At 43.7% G+C, this 23,509-nt stretch overlaps 5 protein-coding genes across 12 annotated transcripts in view; 3 read left to right on the top strand and 2 right to left on the bottom strand.

The window, feature by feature from the left end:
• On the top strand, positions 1 to 3,077 carry LOC109543963 (zinc finger protein 426). Its single transcript, XM_019913918.2, has 6 exons — positions 1 to 102; positions 267 to 388; positions 781 to 997; positions 1,053 to 1,272; positions 1,324 to 1,439; positions 1,490 to 3,077. The coding sequence occupies exons 2-6, from the start codon at positions 296 to 298 to the stop codon at positions 1,759 to 1,761; spliced, it is 918 nt and encodes a 305-aa protein (XP_019769477.2). The 5' UTR covers positions 1 to 102; positions 267 to 295; the 3' UTR covers positions 1,762 to 3,077.
• LOC109543961 lies at positions 1,907 to 6,872 on the bottom strand. Of its 3 annotated transcripts, none has more exons than XM_019913915.2 (14): positions 6,746 to 6,871; positions 6,244 to 6,464; positions 6,049 to 6,186; positions 5,864 to 5,997; positions 5,444 to 5,649; positions 5,186 to 5,391; positions 4,906 to 5,134; positions 4,686 to 4,853; positions 4,197 to 4,631; positions 4,030 to 4,143; positions 3,847 to 3,967; positions 3,608 to 3,790; positions 3,371 to 3,544; positions 1,907 to 3,317 (listed from the first exon to the last, which is right to left on the bottom strand). In XM_019913915.2, the coding sequence occupies exons 2-14, from the start codon at positions 6,460 to 6,462 to the stop codon at positions 3,173 to 3,175; spliced, it is 2,472 nt and encodes an 823-aa protein (XP_019769474.2). In that variant the 5' UTR covers positions 6,463 to 6,464; positions 6,746 to 6,871; the 3' UTR covers positions 1,907 to 3,172. The 3 variants fall into 3 exon arrangements, with proteins under 3 accessions (XP_019769474.2, XP_019769473.2, XP_019769475.2); XM_019913914.2 differs by having other exon boundaries at positions 6,690 to 6,871; XM_019913916.2 differs by having other exon boundaries at positions 3,167 to 3,324; positions 6,690 to 6,872.
• Positions 6,873 to 6,999: 127 nt separating this feature from the next.
• Positions 7,000 to 18,190, bottom strand: LOC109543962 (WD40 repeat-containing protein SMU1). Of its 2 annotated transcripts, none has more exons than XM_048668623.1 (12): positions 17,958 to 18,190; positions 9,115 to 9,177; positions 8,998 to 9,064; positions 8,804 to 8,947; positions 8,637 to 8,751; positions 8,365 to 8,575; positions 8,095 to 8,302; positions 7,817 to 8,040; positions 7,661 to 7,762; positions 7,422 to 7,605; positions 7,208 to 7,360; positions 7,000 to 7,155 (listed from the first exon to the last, which is right to left on the bottom strand). In XM_048668623.1, exons 2-12 carry the CDS (start codon positions 9,138 to 9,140, stop codon positions 7,057 to 7,059), a joined length of 1,533 nt encoding a protein of 510 aa, XP_048524580.1. In that variant the 5' UTR covers positions 9,141 to 9,177; positions 17,958 to 18,190; the 3' UTR covers positions 7,000 to 7,056. The 2 variants fall into 2 exon arrangements, with proteins under 2 accessions (XP_048524580.1, XP_048524581.1); XM_048668624.1 differs by lacking the exon at positions 17,958 to 18,190 and adding an exon at positions 9,237 to 9,314.
• On the top strand, positions 9,375 to 16,098 carry LOC109543964. 5 transcript variants are annotated; one of them, XM_019913919.2, is made up of 3 exons: positions 9,375 to 9,466; positions 9,621 to 9,890; positions 15,258 to 16,098. In XM_019913919.2, the coding sequence occupies exons 2-3, from the start codon at positions 9,814 to 9,816 to the stop codon at positions 15,913 to 15,915; spliced, it is 735 nt and encodes a 244-aa protein (XP_019769478.1). In that variant the 5' UTR covers positions 9,375 to 9,466; positions 9,621 to 9,813; the 3' UTR covers positions 15,916 to 16,098. The 5 variants fall into 5 exon arrangements, with proteins under 5 accessions (XP_019769478.1, XP_019769481.1, XP_019769482.1 ...); XM_019913922.2 differs by lacking the exons at positions 9,375 to 9,466; positions 9,621 to 9,890 and adding an exon at positions 11,548 to 11,705; XM_019913923.2 differs by lacking the exons at positions 9,375 to 9,466; positions 9,621 to 9,890 and adding an exon at positions 12,865 to 13,022.
• The window catches only part of LOC109543909 (tubby-related protein 4), a 9,224-nt gene continuing 1,870 nt past the window's right edge, over positions 16,156 to 23,509 (top strand). Inside the window, exons 1-15 of the mRNA XM_048668270.1 lie at positions 16,156 to 16,886; positions 17,249 to 17,413; positions 20,016 to 20,198; positions 20,253 to 20,520; positions 20,765 to 21,036; positions 21,094 to 21,318; positions 21,368 to 21,596; positions 21,650 to 21,906; positions 21,955 to 22,102; positions 22,154 to 22,277; positions 22,327 to 22,556; positions 22,608 to 22,780; positions 22,837 to 23,014; positions 23,067 to 23,172; positions 23,224 to 23,507. Coding sequence (XP_048524227.1) covers positions 16,791 to 16,886; positions 17,249 to 17,413; positions 20,016 to 20,198; positions 20,253 to 20,520; positions 20,765 to 21,036; positions 21,094 to 21,318; positions 21,368 to 21,596; positions 21,650 to 21,906; positions 21,955 to 22,102; positions 22,154 to 22,277; positions 22,327 to 22,556; positions 22,608 to 22,780; positions 22,837 to 23,014; positions 23,067 to 23,172; positions 23,224 to 23,507 — 2,938 coding nt within the window. The 5' untranslated portion in view covers positions 16,156 to 16,790. The remainder of the gene's footprint in view (positions 16,887 to 17,248; positions 17,414 to 20,015; positions 20,199 to 20,252; positions 20,521 to 20,764; positions 21,037 to 21,093; positions 21,319 to 21,367; positions 21,597 to 21,649; positions 21,907 to 21,954; positions 22,103 to 22,153; positions 22,278 to 22,326; positions 22,557 to 22,607; positions 22,781 to 22,836; positions 23,015 to 23,066; positions 23,173 to 23,223; positions 23,508 to 23,509) is intronic.

Raw genomic sequence — 23,509 nt, forward strand, 5'->3', positions numbered from 1 at the left:
TTTTTTTGAAAAAGTCGCCTTTGGCTCTTTTTAATCATTTTCTCTGTGGTTATTTCTAGCGAGAGTGCCTATGTTCTTTTGTGTGCTCGGTGTCTTTTGTGGGTGAGTTTCCAATCTGGCGTCTGTCCGCAGGTTCCAAGCTAGCATTGTTTATTTTGTTGTTTTTCCACACAAACAAACAAAAATAAACCTACCTTCAAGCCTTACCAGTGCTTATAAACATACCCGTGTTGGTGCATTCGTTTCATTTGGTAAATGCCTTTTAGGAGCGTTCTCCAAACCATTTCCAGGCATAATGGAAAGTCAAGGTTTTGAGGGAGACGATTTTTTCCCTTCCCTCGAACCCATGGTCATAATCAACAGTCAGGATGATGAGGATGACGACCACGTGAGATTGTCCTTTACTTGGCTTTTGCCTAAATTATGCATGTCTTGCACATTCCCTTGCACTTTGCAGTGCGTCAAAGGACGGGATGCCTTTAAAGCCCCATGAAATGCAAATTAGTCGCTTGAATAACCCCCTGCTTGCTTGTAGAGCCAACAGGCTTTTTGCTTGTATGCGTGGAATCAGTAAGCAGCTAAATCCAGCGAGGCGCGCACATTTTTCTTCAAGAGTTTCCCTCTCATTAATACATTTAGCTAGCAGAAGACACAGATTCGATCCAATATAAATCCATACTAAACCCAGCAAGCAGATATAGATCTAAGCATGTGTGTTGAGCCCCATTGAATAAAGCGCACCACCTGGCTAAAAACGCCCCTATCTATGCCCTTTTGTAGGATAACTTTGGGGCTGATGGAACCAGGGACTCCTGGAGTTGCTTGGCGAAACCCTCCAACGATGACTCCACCCCTAGACTGGAACCAGAGATTTCAATTTTTCCCGTAAACAGAAAACAGCCGTCGACTTTCAAGATCAAACTATTTGGAAATGGCTTTAAAAATCACTCTGCAACTAGTAAAAAATCTAACAAAGCCACCGAGTCTAAGAACACAGGTCTGGGCAACGCAGCCACGTTAGATGGCTCTTTGATCTTTGAAATTGCTTGCAGGTAGCAGAACGCCGGTGAGATTAGTGTCGAAAGACGAAGCTATGAAGGCAGCAGAGCCCTATACAAAGCGCAAAAGTAGCCCCCTAGCGAAATGCCCCCTTTGCAAGAAGTTCTTCAAGCGGATGAAGACGCACCTGATGAAGCACCAAGTGCTAGAGAACCAAGAACAGTGCTCGACTTTGATATGCGAGATTTGCAAAAAGGCCTTCAATAATCACAGGTAAGGCCTGCCGAACATCAAGAATTTCGTGTTTTAAATATGGGTTTTCAGTAATTTGCAAATTCATATGAGAACGCACACTGGCGACAAACCCTATGTGTGCGTGGTGTGCAATAAATCCTTTTCGCAAAGCTGCAATCTGGTTAACCATGTCAGGATTCATACAGGTAGGTTTCCTGCTCCCTACTGATTAACATTGACTAGAAATTTCCCGCAGGCGAGAAGCCATTTGCGTGCCCGTATTGCGACAAGGCTTTTACCCAGTCGGGCAACTTGAACAATCACATTCGGCTTCACACCGACGAGAAGCCCTTTCGCTGCCATTTCTGCGAAAAGGCCTTTACGCAGAGCGGCAATCTCAACTCGCATATCAGGAATAATCATAAATATAAAAACTCCAACGCGCTTTTAGCCAATTTCCATCAAGCAAACGAGAAAAGCGAAATTGCCGGTATTTATGCCGGGCTACAAGACAATGTAAATATGTAAAATATATAATTATTGCCCTGATCGACTGAATAGTTGAACATATTTGCGATGCAAACGGCTCACTAGCTTGCCAGGCGAACAGTACTTTTTGCGCAAATGTAGGTAGACTAAGACCCCAGTCGCCCTTATGTAACAAGACTTTCAATGCCATGTATAAAGATCTCATTTTATTTATATTATACTCCCTTTTAAGTATTATAAATGATGTTGTTTATTACAGATTAAGTGCTGGGTGCCGTTGCAAATTAATACGTTCCCTAATTTAAAAAAATTAACATGCATTCTGGAGACTGAGCCCGCACTGACTTCTGTTACTAAGATTTAATTTGCAACGAAGCAGGTACTTTTATTTTTTACTACTGTATGTGATTTTTGCAATTGCAATAGTGCCCCTTTTACGGTACTGGCTAAGACTGTTATTTTTTCTGTTGTTGTTTTTCTTTTCGTGCAATCGTTTTATGTATTTGTGATTTTCCTTCTATGAAAACTAAACAGCTCCACAGACAACTTTGCCCTCACTTTGGAACCGGATCAGTTCTGATTGTTTTGAGCAATTTGGTTCCTGTTTAAAGCGTTATTTAGCATCATTTCAGTTCTGTTAGTCTATGTTTTCTATAGGGCGACAAGAAAATGCAAAATCGGTGAAAGTTCGGTATGCTCCTAGTTGGAAACATCGGTTTTTTTTTCTTGGTCCGAGTTTCACGATTTGTGGGTTTAAAGCTCATGTTGAAGCGTAAACTTCATGGGCGATTTGAGACAAAATTGAATTTGTCTGTCCAGTCGCCTCTGAATTCTTAGCTTCAAAAAGAGCTCTAGCTTTTAAAAATCCGCTTAAGAGAAAAAATTATGACTGCAAGACCAAAAACTTGATTTTTTTAGGCCCACTCTGTAAATAAACCAGATGAGCAGAAAAATCAGACACGTTTTTTGCGATGTGACTGTCTATCTGGACGCTTGTGATGTGGATGAAATACAAAAAACAGTTTTTTTGTCCAACTGAGAACACGCGAAACTTTCACCAGTTTTGCATTGGTTCGCCCTGTACAAACTTTATCTGGCGCGCTAATTTGAAAAAGAATTGCACTAAAGAACGTTTCAAACAGAAGAATTTATCGAGTTCCAAAGTTATGTGGAGCAGTTTCGTTAGCTGTTTCCACTACTTTGGAATTGAAAATTTAATCAAGGTGAAGAATGTTCCTTAAAAACCTTATTATTCTATAAGATATACATTACTCAGATTTGTGTGTGTATGACCGCTATTTAATTCCATATTGTAGTTTTTTAAGCAAGCAGGCAAATATATGAGATTGGTTTGATGCGGCACTTCATTCTTAATCATCTATGTTATCACAGTTAGTGGCTTGGTTATCTTGGGCGCAATTAGTGGACGTTACGGTGGTTAACAGCTTGATCATTTTGAGCCGCTTTCGCTCCCACTGTCGGGAAACCAGCCCTTCGGGCCTGGACGCGCAGGCTTGCCCCATTTCGCCCTAGTCGCCCCCCGAACTTCCCTGGACACTTCCTTTGTCGTAGTCCCTCCAGGTGTTTGAGCCATGCTTAAACCTTCCCCGTTTATTCCCCAAATTCGCCCCGAAATTCCCCAAAATACCTGCTGGATTCCATTGCTTGCCACGAGCTCTCAGCCTGTCCGCTCCTTGTGGACGAGCCGCTGTCCAGCCGCACTCTTGGCAAATGGAACGCCTTCATTTTGGGGCTCCTTTGAAGCCGCGGCGTTTGCTCCGGCGTGCTCGTCCATTCGCTGGGCGTTTGCGGCACCATCCATCTACCAACCAAAGGGGCGCTTTAACTGGTTACGAACCAACCCTGGTTTCCTTGAAACGTTTACCTGTCTCGATCGGTGAATTCGCTGATGGATCGGCCCAAGCTGGGCTGACTTAAGGACTTGTGCAGGGCCAAAAAGGGGGAATCGGGGGCTGTCTGGCTTCGCCCACTGCTTTCCGGATATCTTCCGAAGTCCACAGTCATTTCCGACATGGAGCGCAGGTCGGCTTCGCTCTTGTTTATCGACCTGGAGGGCGCAAAGGAGACCAGAAGCTAGTCAAAGTTCCAATTTGGACTTAATACCTTCTGTAGACTGTGGAAGGATACAGCTGGGGTTCTCTGATGCTGCTGCCATCGTCTGAGTCGTATTCGTGCAGCGTCGGCAGACTTCCGCGGCGCGGATAAACGTATTTCTGATCCGGGCCTGGAATTGGCATTAACGCCCCTAATTGCCTCACAGATCGCTGCTGGTTGGTGTTGACTTACCGATGTCTTCAGGAGTTAGGATGCGGATGATCACGTTCCACTTAGGCGGCTCGTATATGTGCTCAAACCGCACATCGCGGCTGATTCTCTCGAAGTCTTCGCGCACTATCGCTTCTGTGAAACAATGGCTAAAACCCCTGCTTGTTTCGGGTGTTTAAGACACAAACCTGTGAGAAGAGTTTTCAATGTTGACTCGGTTGTGATGATCTGCCGCCACTTCATCCTGTCGCTCAGAGTGAGCTGGGAGTTGTAGGTTTCAGCCGAATCAATCACCGGGCTCGGTTCAGGTTCAATCGGCTGCAGGACCCTGATCAAGACGCTCCAGTTGGGCACCGCAGGATTGTCCTTGGGGATGTTGAAAACCCGCTCCCATTCCTCCCGTTCAGTGGTTTCTCGCACCGTTTCCATCCTCCTGGTGCTGAGATCGGTTTCAATCACTCTTCTATCAGGAGGAGTCTGGATGGTCACTCTGTGACCAGGAGGCGGCGGTTGCCCGATGCTGCCCACCAGCTCGGGGGAACTCAGAGGGATTTTGTCATCGTCGATTTGAGGCTGAGGCGGCAGGCTCATCACTCGGGGCATTTTCGGTGTCAGGGACAGTCCTGCAAGGTTTGTTTTTTTATCAACAACTGTGGTATTTCCCGGCGTTTTCCTACCGGAGGCCGAAGAAATGTCGGAGAAATCTTCCCATTGAGGCGGATGCGCCTGCATGGGGAAGTTTTTGATGGTCACGTCCCACACTTGAGGCGGAAGCAGCTTCGGCTCGGTGTGGTACTGAGTGACTTGTCGCTTCTGCCGGTCTATGTCTTCAATTATCTTCTTTTCTGTAACCAGATGTTACCTACAAGGGTGTTGGGAAAAGTTCCTGATGGGTACCTTGAATGGTTCTCAAGTAAACGTCGTCGACAAAGTGCTGGGTGATCTCCGGTTGGTGCATTACTATAGGCGCGGACATTGCAGGCACTGGTTCCTCCAGCTCTAGAACCTCCTCCTCCTGGATGGGAGGCGGGGGAGCGAAGCTCTCGCTTCTGGAGCTCTTGCTGTCTGTTAGGGACAGCGGCGGAGATGGAGGCGGCGGCCTCCGGACCTTCACCTGCACGCTGAACTGCAAACGCGCTCAAATTAGCGGCTTTTCCGGCAACGCTTGCGGGCATACTTTGGGAGAATCCTCCTTAACAGCAATCGGCAGGCGAGGAATGGTGCTGGGTCGCGCTGTGACTTGATCAAGCTGCTGTTCTTGCGCGTAGTCGTATCCCTCGCTCGAAAAGCTGGCGTTTTCGTGCACAACGGCGTGCTCTTCGACTTCAGAGGGCGATTCGCCCGGGTATTCGGAACCGGACGATTCATGGATCGGAGCCAAAGCTGTGGAGGGTTTGGAAATTTTATCCGATCGGGGGCATTTTCCGGAGCTTACCCAACGAGCTCTCGGAGAGTTTTTCAATGTCGCTCTCTGAAGGAGTGTGAGTGCGGATTATAGTCAGCGGCCTTCGTCTGAGGCAGAGGTAGGACGCAGCCAAACCAAGCAGGAACAGCGAAAGGAACAGGATTCCGCATATTATCAGCAGAACCGGCAGTGGCGATAGAGGCGTGTAACTGCTGGGAGCCACTATTCCTTCAGGACTAAAACACATTTGCATTTGCATTAATCCTGCATGAAAAATCAGTTCCACCAATTGATTTCGTCCATATAATATTTCTAATCCTTCTGTATATCCCTCGCACTAAGTGGGTGTGTATAAGTAATGCATATGATTATGTAAGTCCATGCAAATATGCGCTCTTGACTTTGTCCTTGTATTATTAGCAAATGAAGCAAGAGAGATTTTTTTAATACCTGATGAATGGTTCGGGTTCTTGGACTATCGGCGGCGGATATCGGCAAACTATCGTTACAATTTCGTCTCCATCCATTTCCAAGCCCGGATGAGATCGCACCACTATATTGTTGGTGAACACGCGTTGCGGATCCTAATTGAGCCCGGATTATGAAAAAAATACACCTCCGCCTTTACTATTCACCTGCTTGGTCCCGCAGCCTTTAAGAGGCAGCTCCAGGTAGTACTTAAGGGCCCCTTTGCCCGCCACTTGGCAAGCGGAGTTCCTATCGAAGTCTGCGTAAACGATTCCATAGAAGGGCTCTTTGAATTTGAGATCAATCTGGAAATGTTAGATGAGTCTTTTTCTTTGCCCTCCCGAACAGTGCGCTCAACTCACCTGCATGGATCCAGCCGCGCAATTCAGATCAGCTTTGGTCTTGTTTAAATTGATTTCCGGGCTCAGATCGTCGAGTTGAGTGATTTTTCCGCCCAAGACGGCCTCAGGGGGCAGGCCTTCGCCTATGTAAGCTACATTGTTGGCCTGGTCCGCATAGTTCGACTGCGGAAGGCCGTAGCTGGCAGCTAAGGAAGCTATCAGCAGCACTAAGCGCTTCATCGCTGGGAAAAAGTCAATATTTTACTTGCTAAAAATCAGTTTTCTAAGGCAATTGGATGGCCCGTTTGATGACGCGCCCTGACTGTGAGGAAACAAGAAAGGCGTGGGACGGTGAATACGAACATGGAAAAGAGAAGGTAAAAGTTCTTTTAAACCACACTTTTACTTGCGGGATTTCTCCATTTAGGACAGAAAATCGAAATTAAATACACCGCACTAATTCTTACCGTTTGGAAATGTGTATCAGTCTAAACAGTGGATTATTCCCCTTTTGTCAACTCACATTACTTTTTCGCAGCCAACAGTCACAAAACCGCAACACCAACTCGCTCAGGTATAAAAAGAAATCATCGCTTATGCTTCATTTTTCAAGTTCTTTAGCAAAACGCCTTGAGATCGCCATAAGCGTTCAGCGCAAACCTACGCGACAAAAAAGTTCTATAATTCCAAACCTACGCGTTTGAATTCAAAGCCCGGTTCTTCTCGGATTTTTTAACAGTGGATTTCTTCGGGGAATAAACGCTTACAAAAACCAACTCCAATCAAATTCGTTTTTAATAAGGGGAATTTCTCATGCACTCTCAAGGAATGAAATTAGGGTTTCCACAGTCGAACTAGCCCATCTTCACTGTATGAGCATATGAGATTTTGGTGCGGATGATGGGCTATACCGATGACATCTTTTTCGTGAATCTAAAAAATAGTTTATGCATAATTCCTTCAATTCTAGCAACGGTTGTCTCACGTTCAGGGTTCTTTCGAGTTTTCCGGATACGGTGGAGAAGCAATAGAGCACCATGTCTTCGCCTACGCAATAAATCCAGTCACCTCGCGGGGACACTGAAGAACAAACAAAGTTGCCACCCTCTCTTTTACCGCTGGCAAACGAGCGCACAATCTGGAAAAAATTCAGCAACTTTTACCGGAACACCCAAAATATCCCAGAAAAAATCCCTTACCTGCCCTTGTAGGTTCACAATAACCACAGTATTGCTCCGGTTGCAAACCACGAAATGCTCGGGATTCTTATAAAAGTTATGTATATTGTTCACTGTGCAATCGGCCGATCCCAATGACTTGAAGGTGTTGACACACTCGGTTGTCTTGATGCTCCAGACTTTAACTGTTCCGTCTGAAGAAGCACTAAAAGCCAAATTAGGCCCTTAACAAAAAACTACTTGAATTAATTTAGCACTACCTCAAAATGTTGTGTCCATCCTGGGTGAAAATGACTTCATTAACAAACGAGCTGTGGCCTCTGAACTCCTTCAGGGTTTTCCCTGATTTCAAGCCGTGGATCCTATTCAGATTAAAAAATTTGCATTCCCAGCTGCAAGGCAGGTTCAGAACCTACCTGATGGAATGATCAAACGACGCGCTCAAAACCTGGCTGTTGTCCCTGGAAAACTGGAGGCAAGTGATCCCTTTCGTGTGGGCTTTTTCGATTTTCCTCAAACACTGCCCGGTGCTTATCCTCCAAACATTTATCCGGCCTGCTTGCGAGCCGCTCACCAACATTTCGCTGTCTCTGGAGAAGGCCATGCAGAGCACTGCGTGCTCCATCATCATGAAGCTTTCCTAAACCCCAGCAAGGTCAAAAACCCACTTAGTAAAGGAATTGTTCTGGTTTACCTGTGCTTGATACTTAAGATCTTTTCGAATTTTCCCCGTTGTGAAGTTCCACACTTCTATAATGCCATCCACACTGCCAGTGACCAAATACTGACCATCTGGCGAAAATCTGGCACATTCCACATGGGACTTTTGGCCGAATTTGATCTGTTTCGCCATTTGCGTTGGGAATGTTTCGTCTTCCTGCTCTCGGACCGCAGCTTTGCCCCTAGATGAAGGAGCAAAATCCGCGGGGTTTAAAACGCCAAGATTCCCCGGTTCAGTAAATACCTAAACAAATCTATAGTGGTGCCAGGAGGGAGCAAACCTTGATGCTGCTGCCACTTGAGGGCCTGCCCAAGAAGGGCCAACAAACGCGACGACGGAACAACTGAAACTTCCCCAGATAAAGCGTGTGCTATAGCTGCTCGTCTCTTCTCCTTGCTACTCCCATCTGGATACGCCTCCCTTGGGTCAAAGTAGGATCTAGCCAGAAGGTTTTCTAATCGTCGTAAATGTCCAGATTAGAAAGGCTAGCAAGCTGCATCAAAGACGAATCTTACCTAAGTGAATATATCGCTCGGGCTCGTTTTGCTTCAGCATAATCATCGGGTCAGTTTGCCTTAGCAGGGACCTAGCGGCCCCCAATTCTCTCAACTCGATCAGCTCCAGAACAATCTAAATTAATTCACGTATTAGCAGTTAAACGAACACAATTGCCCACACTTGCCTGTTCATAAAGGTCAATCAGCTTCTTATCAGGGAGTTTTAGTGATTGTATGGCCTTCAGGACAGTGTCCCAATGGCCATTATTGATATCTGCACAAAACCCATCTACACTGTCCACTGTGTTGAGGGTAACGCCGGTTTCTTCCTGAAAGGTGACTTCACTTAAAAAGCGCTGTTAAATAAACGCAGGCCTACCTGGAGGGTATGCAAGGTCCTGTATAGGTTGGACTCCTTCAAATACTGCTGGATCAGTCGAATAACGCTAAGGAAACATACATTAAAAGGAAATTTGATGGTTAGGCACACGCTTACTCTGCTGATTCTATTTCGATGGACATTGTGGAAAATTTAAAGGCTGCTGAGCGCTAATTCAACCTGCAAAATAGTAGCCGACGAAAATAAACAATTTTGGTTTGCTTTGCAGGAACTCTAACCCAACTTTTCGCGCAATCACTCAATCAATATCAGTGCATTTTCGTCTGTCAATAGGAAAATTGCTGTTAGTATGTTGGTGTTATTGGTAAATGTGTCACGTTTGACAACTATTGAAGGACGTTTTGATATATTTCTTTAGCAGTTTGTGTTTCAGTGTCATTATAAACATCGATTAAACAAAATGGGTGTGATTTTGTGCAAAATTCATCTGTTTAACAATCTCCATAAGGTAGCGAAGCCCCCCATTTTACATTAATTGCATGTTTTCCCCACTTTAGACTGATGTGTTTATGCCACTGCCATCAAACAAGAATTTCAATGTTGTTTCCGCCTTTTTTGTGTTCTTATCAACAATTTAACTGTATATTCCTCTCTTGTTTCAGATCAGTATGATATCCAAAGCCTACTCTTGAGAGCACAGCCGTTTGTTTTCACAGAACAAGCATACTAATTTTAACACATACTCAAATACCAATTATCCGTTGTGTTTTTGCAATAATCGATTTGAAGCTTCATACAGCAATTAAAGTTACTCTACTTAAACCAGCAGCAATACGCATTGTGCTTGTTAAAATAATGACCACTCAAGAAGATCGGACTTTGAAATCTGGAATGTCCTTCCCCAAGTGGATGAAGAGCAGAATGAACGATAGGTAAGCTATCAGTTATTGCCGGGTAACAGTTAGGAATATTCGAACCACTTGAGCGTAATTAAGCAGCAATCAAGAATGCTGTAACTGCAATGCACCGCATCAACATTCTCTAAATTCTGCTGACCCAATTGCAAAGATTCTGTCATCATCCATGGGAAAACGAAAGCAAAAGTCTGGCCCAGTAGGTGTGGGGATGAAACAAAGGGGGCCTCAGCCAAATGGTTCATTCAACCTGTATTAAGCTTCATCTTTTTGGCCTTTACTTAGACTGCAAAGTCTTTGTTAGTTCGTTTCCTCACTGGCTGTGCGTTCATGACCCCATTATCTTAATAACGCAGTACAGGAACTTATATTGTTTCGTTGCAAAGAACCACACAATTTGGATTAACTAAAGAAACAATTTACCGCCATTGTGTATTGGGATTATCAGATTCAATCCGAGTGAAGGTTTAAAGCTTCGTCGCTTATCCGCATCAAACAAAGCTGGTTTATTACATCGATTGTCTAGGTGGGCATAATCTATATTAGTCTGTCGTGATTTTATAATTTCTACGTTATCGCACAGCATACAGTTTTTTAGAAAGCGAATTTGGTATCCAGCCGCTTTTGCCAAATGCCTGGCAATAATCCCAATTTAAATGTTAGATCAGGCCTTGGATCACGAACCAGTTTTATCAAGTTTTGCTAGTCCGTTCTAATTTGTGATTGCTTTCAATTTGCTTTGTTTGAACTGGAATTATTTTAAAATAATTGTGGTATTCTTCGGTCATTTAGTAGTAAAACACGGAGCAGGAGAAATTCTTTTGTACTTCAGTCGGAAGAAAATGGGTGCTGATGGTTTTTTCGCCTAAAATAATTGGTACAGAAGTTGCCCCAAAAAATCATTCACTGAACTAGGGAGAAAAACTCACGCTCCAAATCCCTATCGAAATGTCCATATCTTTACTACAGATTATTTAAACGAAACACTGTTAAGTAAAAGTGTTTGGCTCGTTTTTCTCCTACTGAAGTGTTAGTCAGAACTTCTGCATCAAATTATCTTCAACCTGTCCAGCTTGTGATAGACTTTTATCAGTCCTTATGTGCAAAACACACAAAAATTTGACGAGAAATTGATCAACCGCCCATAGCTTAGCGGTCATTTTAAGAAGAAAATGAAGACAAACTTTTGATGCGTTTTGAGCGCTTCTATGCAGTTGCCTGCTCGGAGTTGCTGGATTATTTTCGTTGTGGAAAAATGGGGGATTTTTTGGAAGTCAAAACCGCATTAAATTTCGTTTCAATCCTGTGACTAATCAACAGACTGGACTAAACGATTTAAACCCAGTCCAACTCTGTGTGTCCACCACAGCGTCCTACCGAGACTAGAGTGAGCTAAAGAGATTGCACGCAATCCATCAGACAAAGATAGCATCAGCCAAGTACTTCCGTTAATTAAGCCTTCCACTGTGGGCAACAGGGCCGGCTTCTCATTTAATATGGAGTTTTCTCTTGACTATTCTTGAAAGTTCATTTTAGAATCTGGTGTACTGCGAAAATGCGCCCACCATCTCATCTCTTATCCATACGTATTTAATTAGGTTGTAAATCCTGATCGATATGAATTTACGATGTTTTACACGTTTGCATTAACATTAACAGACATCTACAGTGTTTATTTGGTATCTGACGTCAATGCAGGTGATCCCTATATAAATTAGAAAAATAGATGTGTTGAGACCAATTATTTAAACAGCCGTCAATTTGAAATGTTTCGGCGTTTGTTAATTTTGAATAAACCAATAAAAACTGTGATGATTTCGGTCCGATTTATTGGTAAGTAGCTGTTTAACCATTCTTCTTGTGGTATCCGGAATTCACATGCTTTCAATTGCTAATCAGTCATTAAAAACGATCCAAAATTAACTTTCCAGGTATAACAAAATATAAAATAAACATAAGTCAGTAATACGATTTGGTTGCACTCATAAGACGGGTGTCTGTGACCTTTTCGAAAAGTGGGCGTGATTGTTGTTTGATCTGTTTGTACAGTTTTTCAGATCTTTTGCGTAGAACTTTGCACGACGTATTTAGTTTGCTGGCTTGAAAATACGGCAATTTTTAGTTAAAAGGCTGAAAGTTTTCAAGTTGTTTTACCAGAATTTAATGTGTGGGTGTTTTTGGATGTATTTGAACGAAAAATAAACTGAACTAAGCCACTGAGGCAGATGCACACAGAGCCGTTGCTTTTTCCGTCCAGTTGATTCAATCTCATTTGTTATCAATACTCATACATTAATTGTTACTTTTTATATATGATTTCTGGCTTGGAAATGAGTTCGTCATTGATCACTAAGGTTTGGTGTATAAACACGCAATAAACCGATCCAGACGGTGGACAAGGAAGTTCTCGTCCATATCATGCGACGTTTGACCTCTTTGTTGTTGATTATAAAACCAGCGAGCTGCCAAGTTTTTCACATACTCGCGCTTTTATTGACGTGCAAATAGCCTTTTCCTGCCTAAACATCAAAAAGCTGGATTGGACACAAAAATCACCTTGAGCCTCATTTATATGAGGCTGTTGGGCTTGTTTACCCGTTTTCAGCCTCCGCTTTGTCCTGATGATCTACTTATCGATTGTTGCCGGTTTTGCTTTATTTTGCTACTGTTTTGTCATTGTTATTGTTTTAAAAGCTTGCACATGGCTAGTGGGTGAGCGGTAACGGTGCACTTTAACCACTAGAGCTGTTAAATCCAGATGACCAATGGCTTCCCAGCAGTCTGGCCGTTTATCAGAATCGTTTGATTTTGCCATTTTTGCCTGTTGTTTGTCTCCGTTGCCTGAATGCATTTAGAAATTTCCCCGAGTGGAAATTCACCGCGTGATAAAACGCTTCTGTCTGTTCGCACTAGTTTAATTTGCATTTGGATAACCGCCAGTTGTAATCTAATAAACCATCAATTAAATATGCTCCCCAGTGTTCTAGCCAGCTGATTTTAATGCGAGCTTTTTGTCACACATTTTACGTATCTCACACTGTGCAAGCATGATCGTTTAGCATCCGTTTGCAATACATAAATATATTTACAAAATCGGTGGTTTTGCGGTCAAATCAGAGATCAGAAAAACGACAACGCAACGAATGATGAGTGAGTTTTAATTGAGTCATTAGAAGTTAGAATTTTGGTTGTATCTTGTCTCATCTGTGTTTGATTGTTAATGTGAAGTTTCCCAATCAGACTTAACACTAATTGAAACTTGGAAGGAAACCCTCATCAGTTTCTAATCAATTTTGCGTGAAACTTTTCCCCGAAATGGCCGTTTTTACTTTACATTTTCCACTGGTTTGTCGGCTTCCAGTTCACCCGATTATGTTTAAAAGCATGCAGTGCATCTAGAATTCCTTCATCAAAATAGGCCAGCTATTAAAAACACACACTGCCAACTACTCAATTTGATAATAACATTGATGACGTCGCAGCCTTATGACTGGGTTTCACTATTTGCTCGTAAACAGACCTAAATAAACACTGGGAGCAACATAATCTTCTCCGAAATGCAATTAATTTGCCATAACGAAGTAAGGAAAATGGTCTTTAAATTATCCGATTGAATTTAAATGGCCTTTTATGAGCTTTGAATGCCCCTTTTATCTGAATACTATCGAACCATAGACAAAAGTTGAGCTTCGTCCTAACCAGTTTATGGAGTCACGTTGTACGTATTATCCTCATTCTTGGCACTTTTCCATGTCCAAGTTAATCTTCTTCCAATTGATTTTTTGTGTGGTCCTTCGACCGGAAGTTTAGAACGCTAAATATTTCGACCAGGCCCTTTCCGCCATATGCCTGTACTTGTAAAAGTATACGCTTTCAGTGCCTTTCAACTGGCCGCAAAGCGAGAACAAGGACACCCTGTATAGACACTTTTTTTTGAAAAATATTATTCAACCTTCCCATTGTGTCGAGCCCATATCTGTGGCCAATCCAGCCCGACCATTGACGTAGTAGTTTTTCTGTCGTCACAATGATATAAACAGCTGTGCAACTCACGACGAATCTGGAATGTTGAATCATTCATCAATCGATCTCTAGTGAGTGCGCTCGTGCCTCAACCTCTACTGTTGTAAGTGTTCATTGCGATCTTCAACGCTTCTTGTGTTCAGTGCTGTGCTGTCTTGTTGGTTGGTTGATTGTGTCTTTGTGCACTTACCACAGGCTTGTGATACAATTTCAACTAAACATGAATGGGTTCCAGCGGTTTACTGCTGCTTGTACTAGGTAGGTTTAGTTAGTTTGTGTTAACACTGTTTTATGTTGGAACTGGGAGTTTTGCGGGTTTGTGCGACCAACGAAAGAACTTCGAATATTTTAATTCTCTTTAATGTTGCCTTTTTGTAACGAAGTCTAGATGAAGATGCCACTGATAAATTTCTGAACTGACTAAGAAAAACTTGGATAATGTAGAGTCCAGGGTTACACTCCTTGTTGCCGGTTGCTTGTTGTTGTTTTTCAGCCTCATTGGGTTTTTCTGTTCATTGTTCATCGTTATTATCTTGTAGACCTGCATGCTGATATCGTGGCAAAAATTCCGCTTATCGTCCTAGGAATTGTGCTGTAAACGTACTCATATTTTATTGTACGATTGTTCATTTTTTGGCTGTGCCAACCGGTGCAGCTGCTTCAGAGCGCACTTTTTAATATTAAACTTTAATTTTGAAATGTTTCTGGTTTTCTTGCAAAATGGGAAAATTAAAAATTAACGCGGATCTTGAAAACCGCCCTTAGCCTTTTGCTCATATTTAGAGAACCGGTTGAGCTGCAAAGCCCCAGTTGCCCTTGCAGGATAGAGCATTAAAACACGCACTTTTTCGTATAAAACATCCATTAAGAAATGTTTCGAGTTTTTACTCGTTCATCGATATTATCTTATAGACCTGCTAGCCGATATCGTCGCAGAAAAATCCCGTTTTTATCCAAATTATTGCGATGTAAACGTATATTTCATTCGATTATTGCTTTTTCGGCTTTTTACTTAAAAACGATTGCATGGAAACGACCTCTGTCTAGTTGAAATCGAATCAAAAAAATTATGTGGTCATTGGAATGCCCGTTATCTGCGTGACCCGAAACTAATGTAAAGATGCCATCTGAAGCGCGTGGTTGATTAAGGATTACCTAATGAATGTTTGGAATGGTTTATCAATTCGCTTGCTAATAAATGCGCAAATAAAACTCATCTTCGGGTGCCGATTTCCCAAGTTCGGTTGCATTTTACAGGGTCAAATGTTGCGGCAATTCTGTTTTCACTGTTGAAGCAACGTCTCGTTTTTTATTTTTCTAGGCTCAAATTGCAAAATGTTTAATCGATATTATTTGTTGCAGGTTTGACCTAGACCAGAGCACGTTTTCTCCGCCAGAGCTCGATGATAGCTTTATGCATTACTACCGTCAGTCAACAATGAAAAATGACAAAACAACAGACACGAAAATGGTGGAAGCATCGACCGGTCAACCGATCAAAACCGATTTCAGTCACATTTCCGCAAAAAGTGAACATTTCACTAAGCCGAGACCGAAAGGCACTGACGACGGATTCAAAAGCGAAGCCTCGCAAGTCGGAAACTCCATTCTGAGAGTGGCCAGTCAAATAGTGTCTGGAAAACGGCTGCCGGAAAACAGGCCCGAACCTGCTGAAGAATGCGAGCAACTGCTGGCAAAGTTCGATCCATATAGGCGAAGAGGCAGCAAGTCTCTTCCTGCTTCACCGCTTTCGTCGCCCAAGAGCAGGAGGAGGATGAACAAGTTTTTCACCAGTCCCTATGTGGAGGCTGACAAGTCCAAGGGATGGATCTTGGCCAGTCTGCTGGCCAAGAGGGAGTTTTCTCAGTCCATGGGGTTCATTGGCGAGGAGAAGAAGGAGGAGTTGGAGCGGGCCGCTTCTACTGCCAGCATGGACGATTTCAAGCATAAAAGCCCGGCTTTCCAGGCCAAACCGTCGGAGTTGAGGGAGATGAACTTTTGGTCTCCCACATCGATGTAAAACTCAATCTCACACTCAATTATTATTGCTATTTGACTATATGTTAAAATTTAGTATTAACGTGCTGTAATAATGTACTTTAAGACACTCTAAGGCAATTTAAGTGGTGTACTTGCTAGATGAATGGTAAAATGTGTGATCTCTGTCTGAAAGTTGTGATACAATAGAGTAAATTCCAGATCATGCTTTGTTTGATTTCCCTCCCAAAACAGCGATTGTTTTTGCCGCTAATGAATATTCGAGTTGGGCAAATGTGGAAAACTGCCGTCTCATTCCCCTGTTTGTTGTTCACATTCGACCCCAATCTCCATAATTCAGCTGGCGATTCCCGGCAGTAGATTGGAGATAGAAGGCGGATTTCTTGAAAATCTGGCAAGGGAAACTCCGGGAACAGCGTGTGCGCTTTCCGGCCCCGGAAATTGCGCCAACTCGGCGCCTAGCAGCTCTTTGAATTTTCCGACTAAGGCGTAAATCGATTTTGAACAGTGTCCGGGTGGCGTGTTACCATTTTTCCCGATCTGCGGAAAATGGTGAAAATGTGGGCTAGTGAATGATGGCCTTTTCCGGTGAAGTGGAAAGTGGACGAGGTTTTCCAGCAGTCGCAACAGTGAAAGTGGTCGCTAGTTAATTGTTTTTGAAGCAAGTATGTAGGCCAATATCTGAGCAAAGAGACACTAGCCTAAAATCGACGTTCTAAAGAATCCAAGGGAGGCTTAGTCTTTTTAAAAGCAAATAACTGAAAATCAGTAGAAAATTGCCCTAAAAGCTTCCGTAATTCTTCAGTTGCTGTCCAAATTATTATTCAGCACCAGTTTCACTTATGGGGAACTTTCCGTTCTAAACCCAGCTAAGTTTTGCGTGTAAATTGAGGCAAAATGCATCTGCACTTTGAAAGGACTGTGAACGCGAAAAGCGATTGTCGCATTCTGTCTTTGACTTGGATGGGAAAAGTACCCGATGAATTGGCGGAGGTAAGTAAAGCAACAGTTGTAAGAAACTTGCTTTGATTGGACTTTTTGAGGGCATTTTAAGCAAAATTGCTTTTCGTCTGATTGAAGTTCATTTCCTATGTAATTAACGACTCGTAATAACTAGTCAATCGGGCGGAATATTGATGAAAGTTGCCGCTACGAGCAATTGGGCTGTAACTGAATAATTTCCTGTGATTAATGGCTTGCATTTCCTCCCAGTTGGGGCTTAGGGTGCAGCTACTTTTATCTCGATTTTGTGACAAATTGACGACTAAGTACACATCTAGAAGCTTTTATTTCGAGTCTATTGGAAAATAAAATGAGTCAATTGAGAATGTTTTTTTTGCTTGATATCATTTAAGGAAGAAGCCTGGAAGCTTAACAGAACCAACTACTATCAGGAAGGTTGGCTGGCAACTGGCAACGTTCGTGGTATTGTGGGAATCACTTTTACTACCAGCCATTGCAAGAAAAACGTGGAGTTTCCTTCGAGGACTAACTATAATCTGCGGGGCCACAGATCAGAGGTGCAACACCTTTTTTAGTTGATTTTTTTTATCTTAAGCAGTATTAAGTTTTATTTAATGCTTATTGATATTAATGGAGAAGTTTACGTAAATCTGTAAAGGAAGCTCTAACATATCGAAATAAAATACGCACTTTTTGGATCAAACATCAATTTAGAAAAACATGTTTCTGATTCTAACGCAAAATGCAAACATTTCAAGTTAACACGTTCAGGTCACGGACGCACGGAATGCATCGAACTCAATGGAAAAACATGCTAGAAGTTTCAGATCTGAAATAATAGACGTTTTCGGGACATTTTAAGCGTTCTTGAGCGTTCACGATCTTTAGCCGACGATGTCTTTCTTATTATTGACCCAAACACTTGGTAAATTCATATTTCTCACTTTCTTACGTCGAAACGAACCGTTTAAGCTCAAAAAACACGCATGTGAAATTTCCTCAAACTGTCTTAAATTGTACATCATTTCCGTCTCACGGCGCGAAGAATGCATCGAACTGATTAAAAACATGCTAGAAGTGTCAGATGTAATGCACTCTTACCTTGGTCACCCTGTAGATTGCTCTTGTTTTCCAATATACCGGGTCTCAATTTGAAAACTTGCCACTCTTAATATCCTGCCAACGATTTAAGTCGCAAAAATCGGCAACGTTTCCTTTACAATCGCTAATTTTCTAGTTTAAAGTCACATTTTCGGGTCCTTCAATCCTTCGAGAGACAATTCCAACAAATAAGACACTTTTTCCAAAGCGAACGTGTAAAAACCGGCTCATTTACAACTTCAATTGCACTAATTAATGCTTTACTGACAGCTGATTTCAAATTTGATGTGTTTGTATTCACCCGTTACCATGGTAGATGTCTTGTATTCAAAGAGACGACAAGCGATTGGTCGATCAGGTTGAAGTGTATTCGGAAAAACGTCACCAGAGACGGTTTCTAGGCAACGAAGGTTGTTGATTTTTTCGAAAGGGGAAAAGCACTGATCTTATGCAGAAAATATTCCGTGTGGAAGAAATGATTTTTTGACGAATGGGTGTTAGTGAAATTTCGATTTTTGGCAGAAATTATTCCAAGGGTGGGGGTCAATTTTTTGAAAAAATGAAAATGTTCTCAAAATGTCTTAACTTTTACGATATTTTCAGCTCATGGACGCGAAGAATGCATCGAACTGATTAAAAAACATGCTAGAAGTGTCAGATGTAATGCACTCTTACCTTGGTCACCCTGTAGATTGCTTTTGTTTTCCAATATACCGGGTCTCAATTTGAAAACTTGCCACTCTTAATATCCTGCCAACGATTTAAGTCGCAAAAATCGTCAACGTTTCCTTTACAATCGCTAATTTTCTAGTTTAAAGTCACATTTTCGGGTCCTTCAATCATTCGAGAGACAATTCCAACAAATAAGACACTTTTTCCAAAACAAACGTGTAAAAACCGATTCATTTAAAACTTCAATTGCACTAATTAATGCTTTACTGACAGCTGATTTCAAATTTGATGTGTTTGTATTCACTCGTTGTCATGGTAGAGGTCTTGTATTCAAAGAGACGACAAGCGATTGGTCGATCATGTTGAAGTGTATTCGGAAAAACGTCACCAGAGACGGTTTCTAAGCGACGAAGGTTGTTGATTTCTTCGAAAGCGGAAAAGTACTGATTTAATGCAGAAAATATTCCTTGTGGAAGAAATTATTTTTTGACGAATGGGTGTTAGTGAAATTTCGATTTTTGGCAGAAATTATTCCAAGGGTGGGGGACAATTTTTTGAAAAAATGAAAATTTTCTCAAAATGTCTTAACTTTTACGATATTTTCAGCTCATGGACGCGAAGAATGCATCGAACTGATTAAAAAACATGCTAGAAGGTTCAGATGTAACGCACTCTTACCTTGGTCACCCTGTAGAATGCTCTTGTTTTCCAATATACCGGGTCTCAATTTGAAAACTTGCCACCCTTAATATCACACCAACGATTAAGTCGCAAAAATCGTCAACATTTCCTTTAGAATCGCTAATTTTCTAGTTTAATGTCACATTTTCGGGTCCTTCAATCATTCGAGAGACAATTCCAACAAATAAGACACTTTTTCCAAAACGAACGTGTAAAAACCGGCTCATTTACAACTTCAATTGCACTAATTACTTCTTCACTGACAGCTGATTTCAAATTTGATGTGTTTGTATTCACTCGTTGCCATGGTAGAGGTCTTGTATTCAAAGAGACGACAAGCGATTGGTCGATCAGGTTGAAGTGTATCCGGAAACACGTCACCAGAGACAAATTTTTCTAAGGGTGGGGGTCGATTTTTTGAAAAAATGACCATTTGCTTAAAACCCATAAATCTGGTTATTCAATTGATGACCAGTAAGGATGCTGGTGCTTCTAACACAATGGGAAGTTTGCCCCCTTTACAATTTACAATCCGGAAATGTTTCTGTTTTTCACCCAAAATGCGAAAGTTCCAAACGAATGCGGATTTTCAGTCTTCGGTCAAATTGCCCACTTTTCTGTGCCCACCACGCATTTCTGAGCCCCACTCACTGCCTGAAACCTCATCAGTTTCAAGCAATGACCACAAACGCTTAACCCTTCTAGATCATCCTGGTGAAATGGAACGAACCATACCAGAAACTGGCATCTTGCGATAGCTCTGGAGTGATCTTTGTCTGGATTAAATACGAGGGCAGATGGTCCATTGAGCTGATAAACGACCGCAGCACTCCGGTGACGCACTTTGCATGGTCGCATGATGGAAGAATGGCCCTCATTTGCTACCAGGTGGGACTCCCGTCCTAAACTTGCGTAAAATACCCAAGAAAAATTGTCCTGCAGGATGGCTTCGTCCTGGTGGGCTCAGTAGCTGGGCAACGCTACTGGTCGTCCATGCTAAGTGTGGACTCCACAATAACCTGCGGCATCTGGACACCGGATGACCAGCAGGTCTACTTTGGCACCAACGCCGGACAAATCGTTGTAATGGACGTCCATGGGGCGATGGTGTCCGAAGTGCAACTGGGTGCCGATATCAGCATCACCTCAATGGCGTGGTCCTGCGAGAAGTTTAAAATGGAAGAAAACGAATTCACCTACTCTCGCTCAGGTACCAATAAAAGTAGGCGGTTTTACTCAAAAGGTACCTACAGGTTTGAGTCGGTGTGCTGTGTTTCATGTCTTGTGTTGTGGTCGGATCAAAAATCCTAAAACTGCGGAACTTTGGACACCGTTGGAGGTTTAACTGGGAAACCTCCCTCTGGCGAATGTCCAATGTAACTTGCAAAACTAAATGGACACTCTCAATTGATCAGTCAGTCCCATTAGTCGCTTAGGACACGTTTCAATTGCAGGCGACAAACGAGCGTTTTTGCTGGCGGTTTCTCTACAAAACGGCTACGTTTACCTTCTAAGCACTTTTGATGATGTCACTCCCATCCACATTAAAACCGGCCTGCAAGGGCCGCTCTGCATGGAGTGGAACAATTCCAGAGAGCTGCTGGCGGTGGCCGGCATAACGGAGGAATCTCCCACTCTGGGGCCTCTAATGGAGTACACCAACATGCTGCAGCTCTACTCCTATAAGGGCGTGTTGCTGCATCAGGTGCGGATTCCATACACCCAGGTGAATATGCAGGGACGGTCCTCCCATTCCTCCACTATGGAAGGTCGAACGTTTCAGGCCAGAGTCTCCACTCTAACATGGGGCCACAACGATAAGAGGCTGTTTTTGGCCACGGGGTGCCAAATCCACATTGCCTGGGTGGCGCAGCGCATTCCCTCCCTCCAGCTCCTTTCCAGAATTCGACTCTTCAACTTAATTCCGTCCGAGGCGATGCTGAGCCGACTCCCGTTGCCCCTGCGGATCAGGAACATCATCGGCAACCTTTACACTCAAACCATCAGGGTGAGCACGATGACTCGACTGAAACTACCCAGACTACTTTGCTTTTTAGTGTTGCGTTCCAGAACCGAGCGCCCTGAGGGAGTTCGTCTCCAGACCTCCCACAGGCTCAGTGCGTCTACACTGCACCATGATCAAGCACGACGAGGACATTAACAACTCCACAGGCATTTGCTACACTTTATACTTGGAGTATCTGGGAGGACTAGTGCCCTTGCTCAAGGGCAAAAGAACCAGCAAAATTTGCCCGGAGTTTGTCATTTTTGACCCTCAAGTGGACGGTTAGTAAACAGGCCTGCGGCCTGGGCACTGGTTGGCTGACGACTGCTTCCAGGAGCAGCAGACTCTTCCCCATCCAAGTCCAAGAGTTCGTCCAGCACCTCGCCATCAACAGCCAACGCCAGCGGGGGAATCAGCGATTCTTCCGACTCAGAGAAGGAGGAGCTGTGGCCTGCCTCGCCACTGCTGCAGAGGACCAACTGGAGAAGGAACCGGTTCTGCAATTGGAGGCAAATGACCATCTCCCACTATTACCGAAACTACATCCAGTTCGAGCAACCCCCCTTGAGCTACGTGGACACTCTTCCGGAGGTACTGGAGGGTCAAGTCTGGACTAGTTCACTGTTAAATCCCTTGCAGCAAGCGCGTCTGGTTGAAGTCACTTCCAATCTTTGGGCTACCAAGTTCAAGATCCATGGCCTGGCCAGCGGGGTGGTTCCGTCCAATCTGGGCAAGGTGACTTACAAAACCTCCCTGCTGCATTTGCAGCCCCGCCAAATGACCTTAGGTACGCCCCTTCCAGCCCTATCAAAGCCCCATTTATACCACCCTTTTGCAGTGATCACGGAACTTCGGGACGACTTCCCCATAGTTCCCGACCCAACGTTCAACCCCAACTTGTTCAGTGAAGACGAGGAGGATCCAGCCGCTGACCTGCCGGAGGAAAAGACCAAATGCTCCAGGTAGCTAAAGCTAAGCGACTGAAGATTTTCCTCTCCTTCAAACATTTAGGATGAATATGGAAAGTTGCCCACCAATAGCGCCAATGTCTCCACGAACCGTCGCCTTAAACCGGCAAAAGTCCCACCTGAGCTCGGAAGCTTGCAGCAGCAATTCCATGGAGAACCATGGGGAAGACAAACGCCTGGTGGTGGATGGTGACGATCGAGCTTTAATCCGTCCGCAGAATCTGTCGCGTCCAAACAACAGCCAAAATTCGACCAGTTTTATTGGGCCGTTGAGTGAGTAGCTCCGCTTGGCGACGTTTAGAGAGAGTGATTTTGGGACTTTAGGCAAACCCGGGGGCCAAAACCAAAAACACGCCATTTCGCCTATTTGCTGCGAGGTTTCAGTGCCTGCACTCCAGTCGCCTAAAAACGCGGTGGCTCCTAGTGATACCATCTTCGATCGGCCCTCTGCCCCTACTATAATCTCCTATTCGACCACGAGTGCTGCTACTTTGCAGGTGAGGCTGGCAACGCGGGCTTTTCTGCAATGTTTAACTTTGCGCTTCCATCGCAGGTAAAGCCCAGCTTTGAACTGGCCAACAGCAGAAAAGACTTCAGCTTCAACATTGGAGATCAGAAGTCCACGGCGGGAAGAAAACAGGCAGCTGAGGCCAGTTCCAGCCAACCGGTCCACTCGGCTTCCAAGCGTGAAGACGGCTCGAGCAAGGTGATGGCAACTGAAGACAAAACAAGTGAGGAACTCCAACACTCAATTTCTCCTGCTAATTCGCTAACCCCCCGCAGGAATAATGCCTAGAAGTTGCAGCGTGGGCTATCTGGACATGGTGGACGCCCAGATGGTCCCCCCAAGACTGGCTGGGCTCAGTCAGGGAGACAATCTCAGTAAAAGGTTCGCTTCTATTTTTGTGCGTCTGTTGTCGCTTAGTTTCTCGTCTTCCAGGTTGATTCTCGTCAGCAATCAAAAAGACGCGAGCAAAAGAAGACAGAGCCGGTTGAGGCAACGCGCCAACCCGAAGGCCGAGAGTGAGCAGCTGAAAAAATTCGGGAAATCAAAGAGTTTGGACTCCAGCGAGATTTTCCCCAGCCCTAAAAGCCCCAGTTTTGCCATCAAGGAGCAGGAAATTCCCGAACAAACCGAGCCCCCCAGTGAATCTCCGAAAATTAAAGCACCCAAAAAGCAAGGTGCAACAGATAGCAACCTGAACAGCAACAACTGCAAGCTTAGT

Source organism: Dendroctonus ponderosae, unplaced genomic scaffold, assembly GCF_020466585.1.
Source record: "Dendroctonus ponderosae isolate FM_Combo_2020 unplaced genomic scaffold, Dpon_F_20191213v2 Dpon_F_20191213_7, whole genome shotgun sequence".
NCBI classification, from domain to species: Eukaryota; Metazoa; Arthropoda; class Insecta; order Coleoptera; family Curculionidae; genus Dendroctonus; species Dendroctonus ponderosae.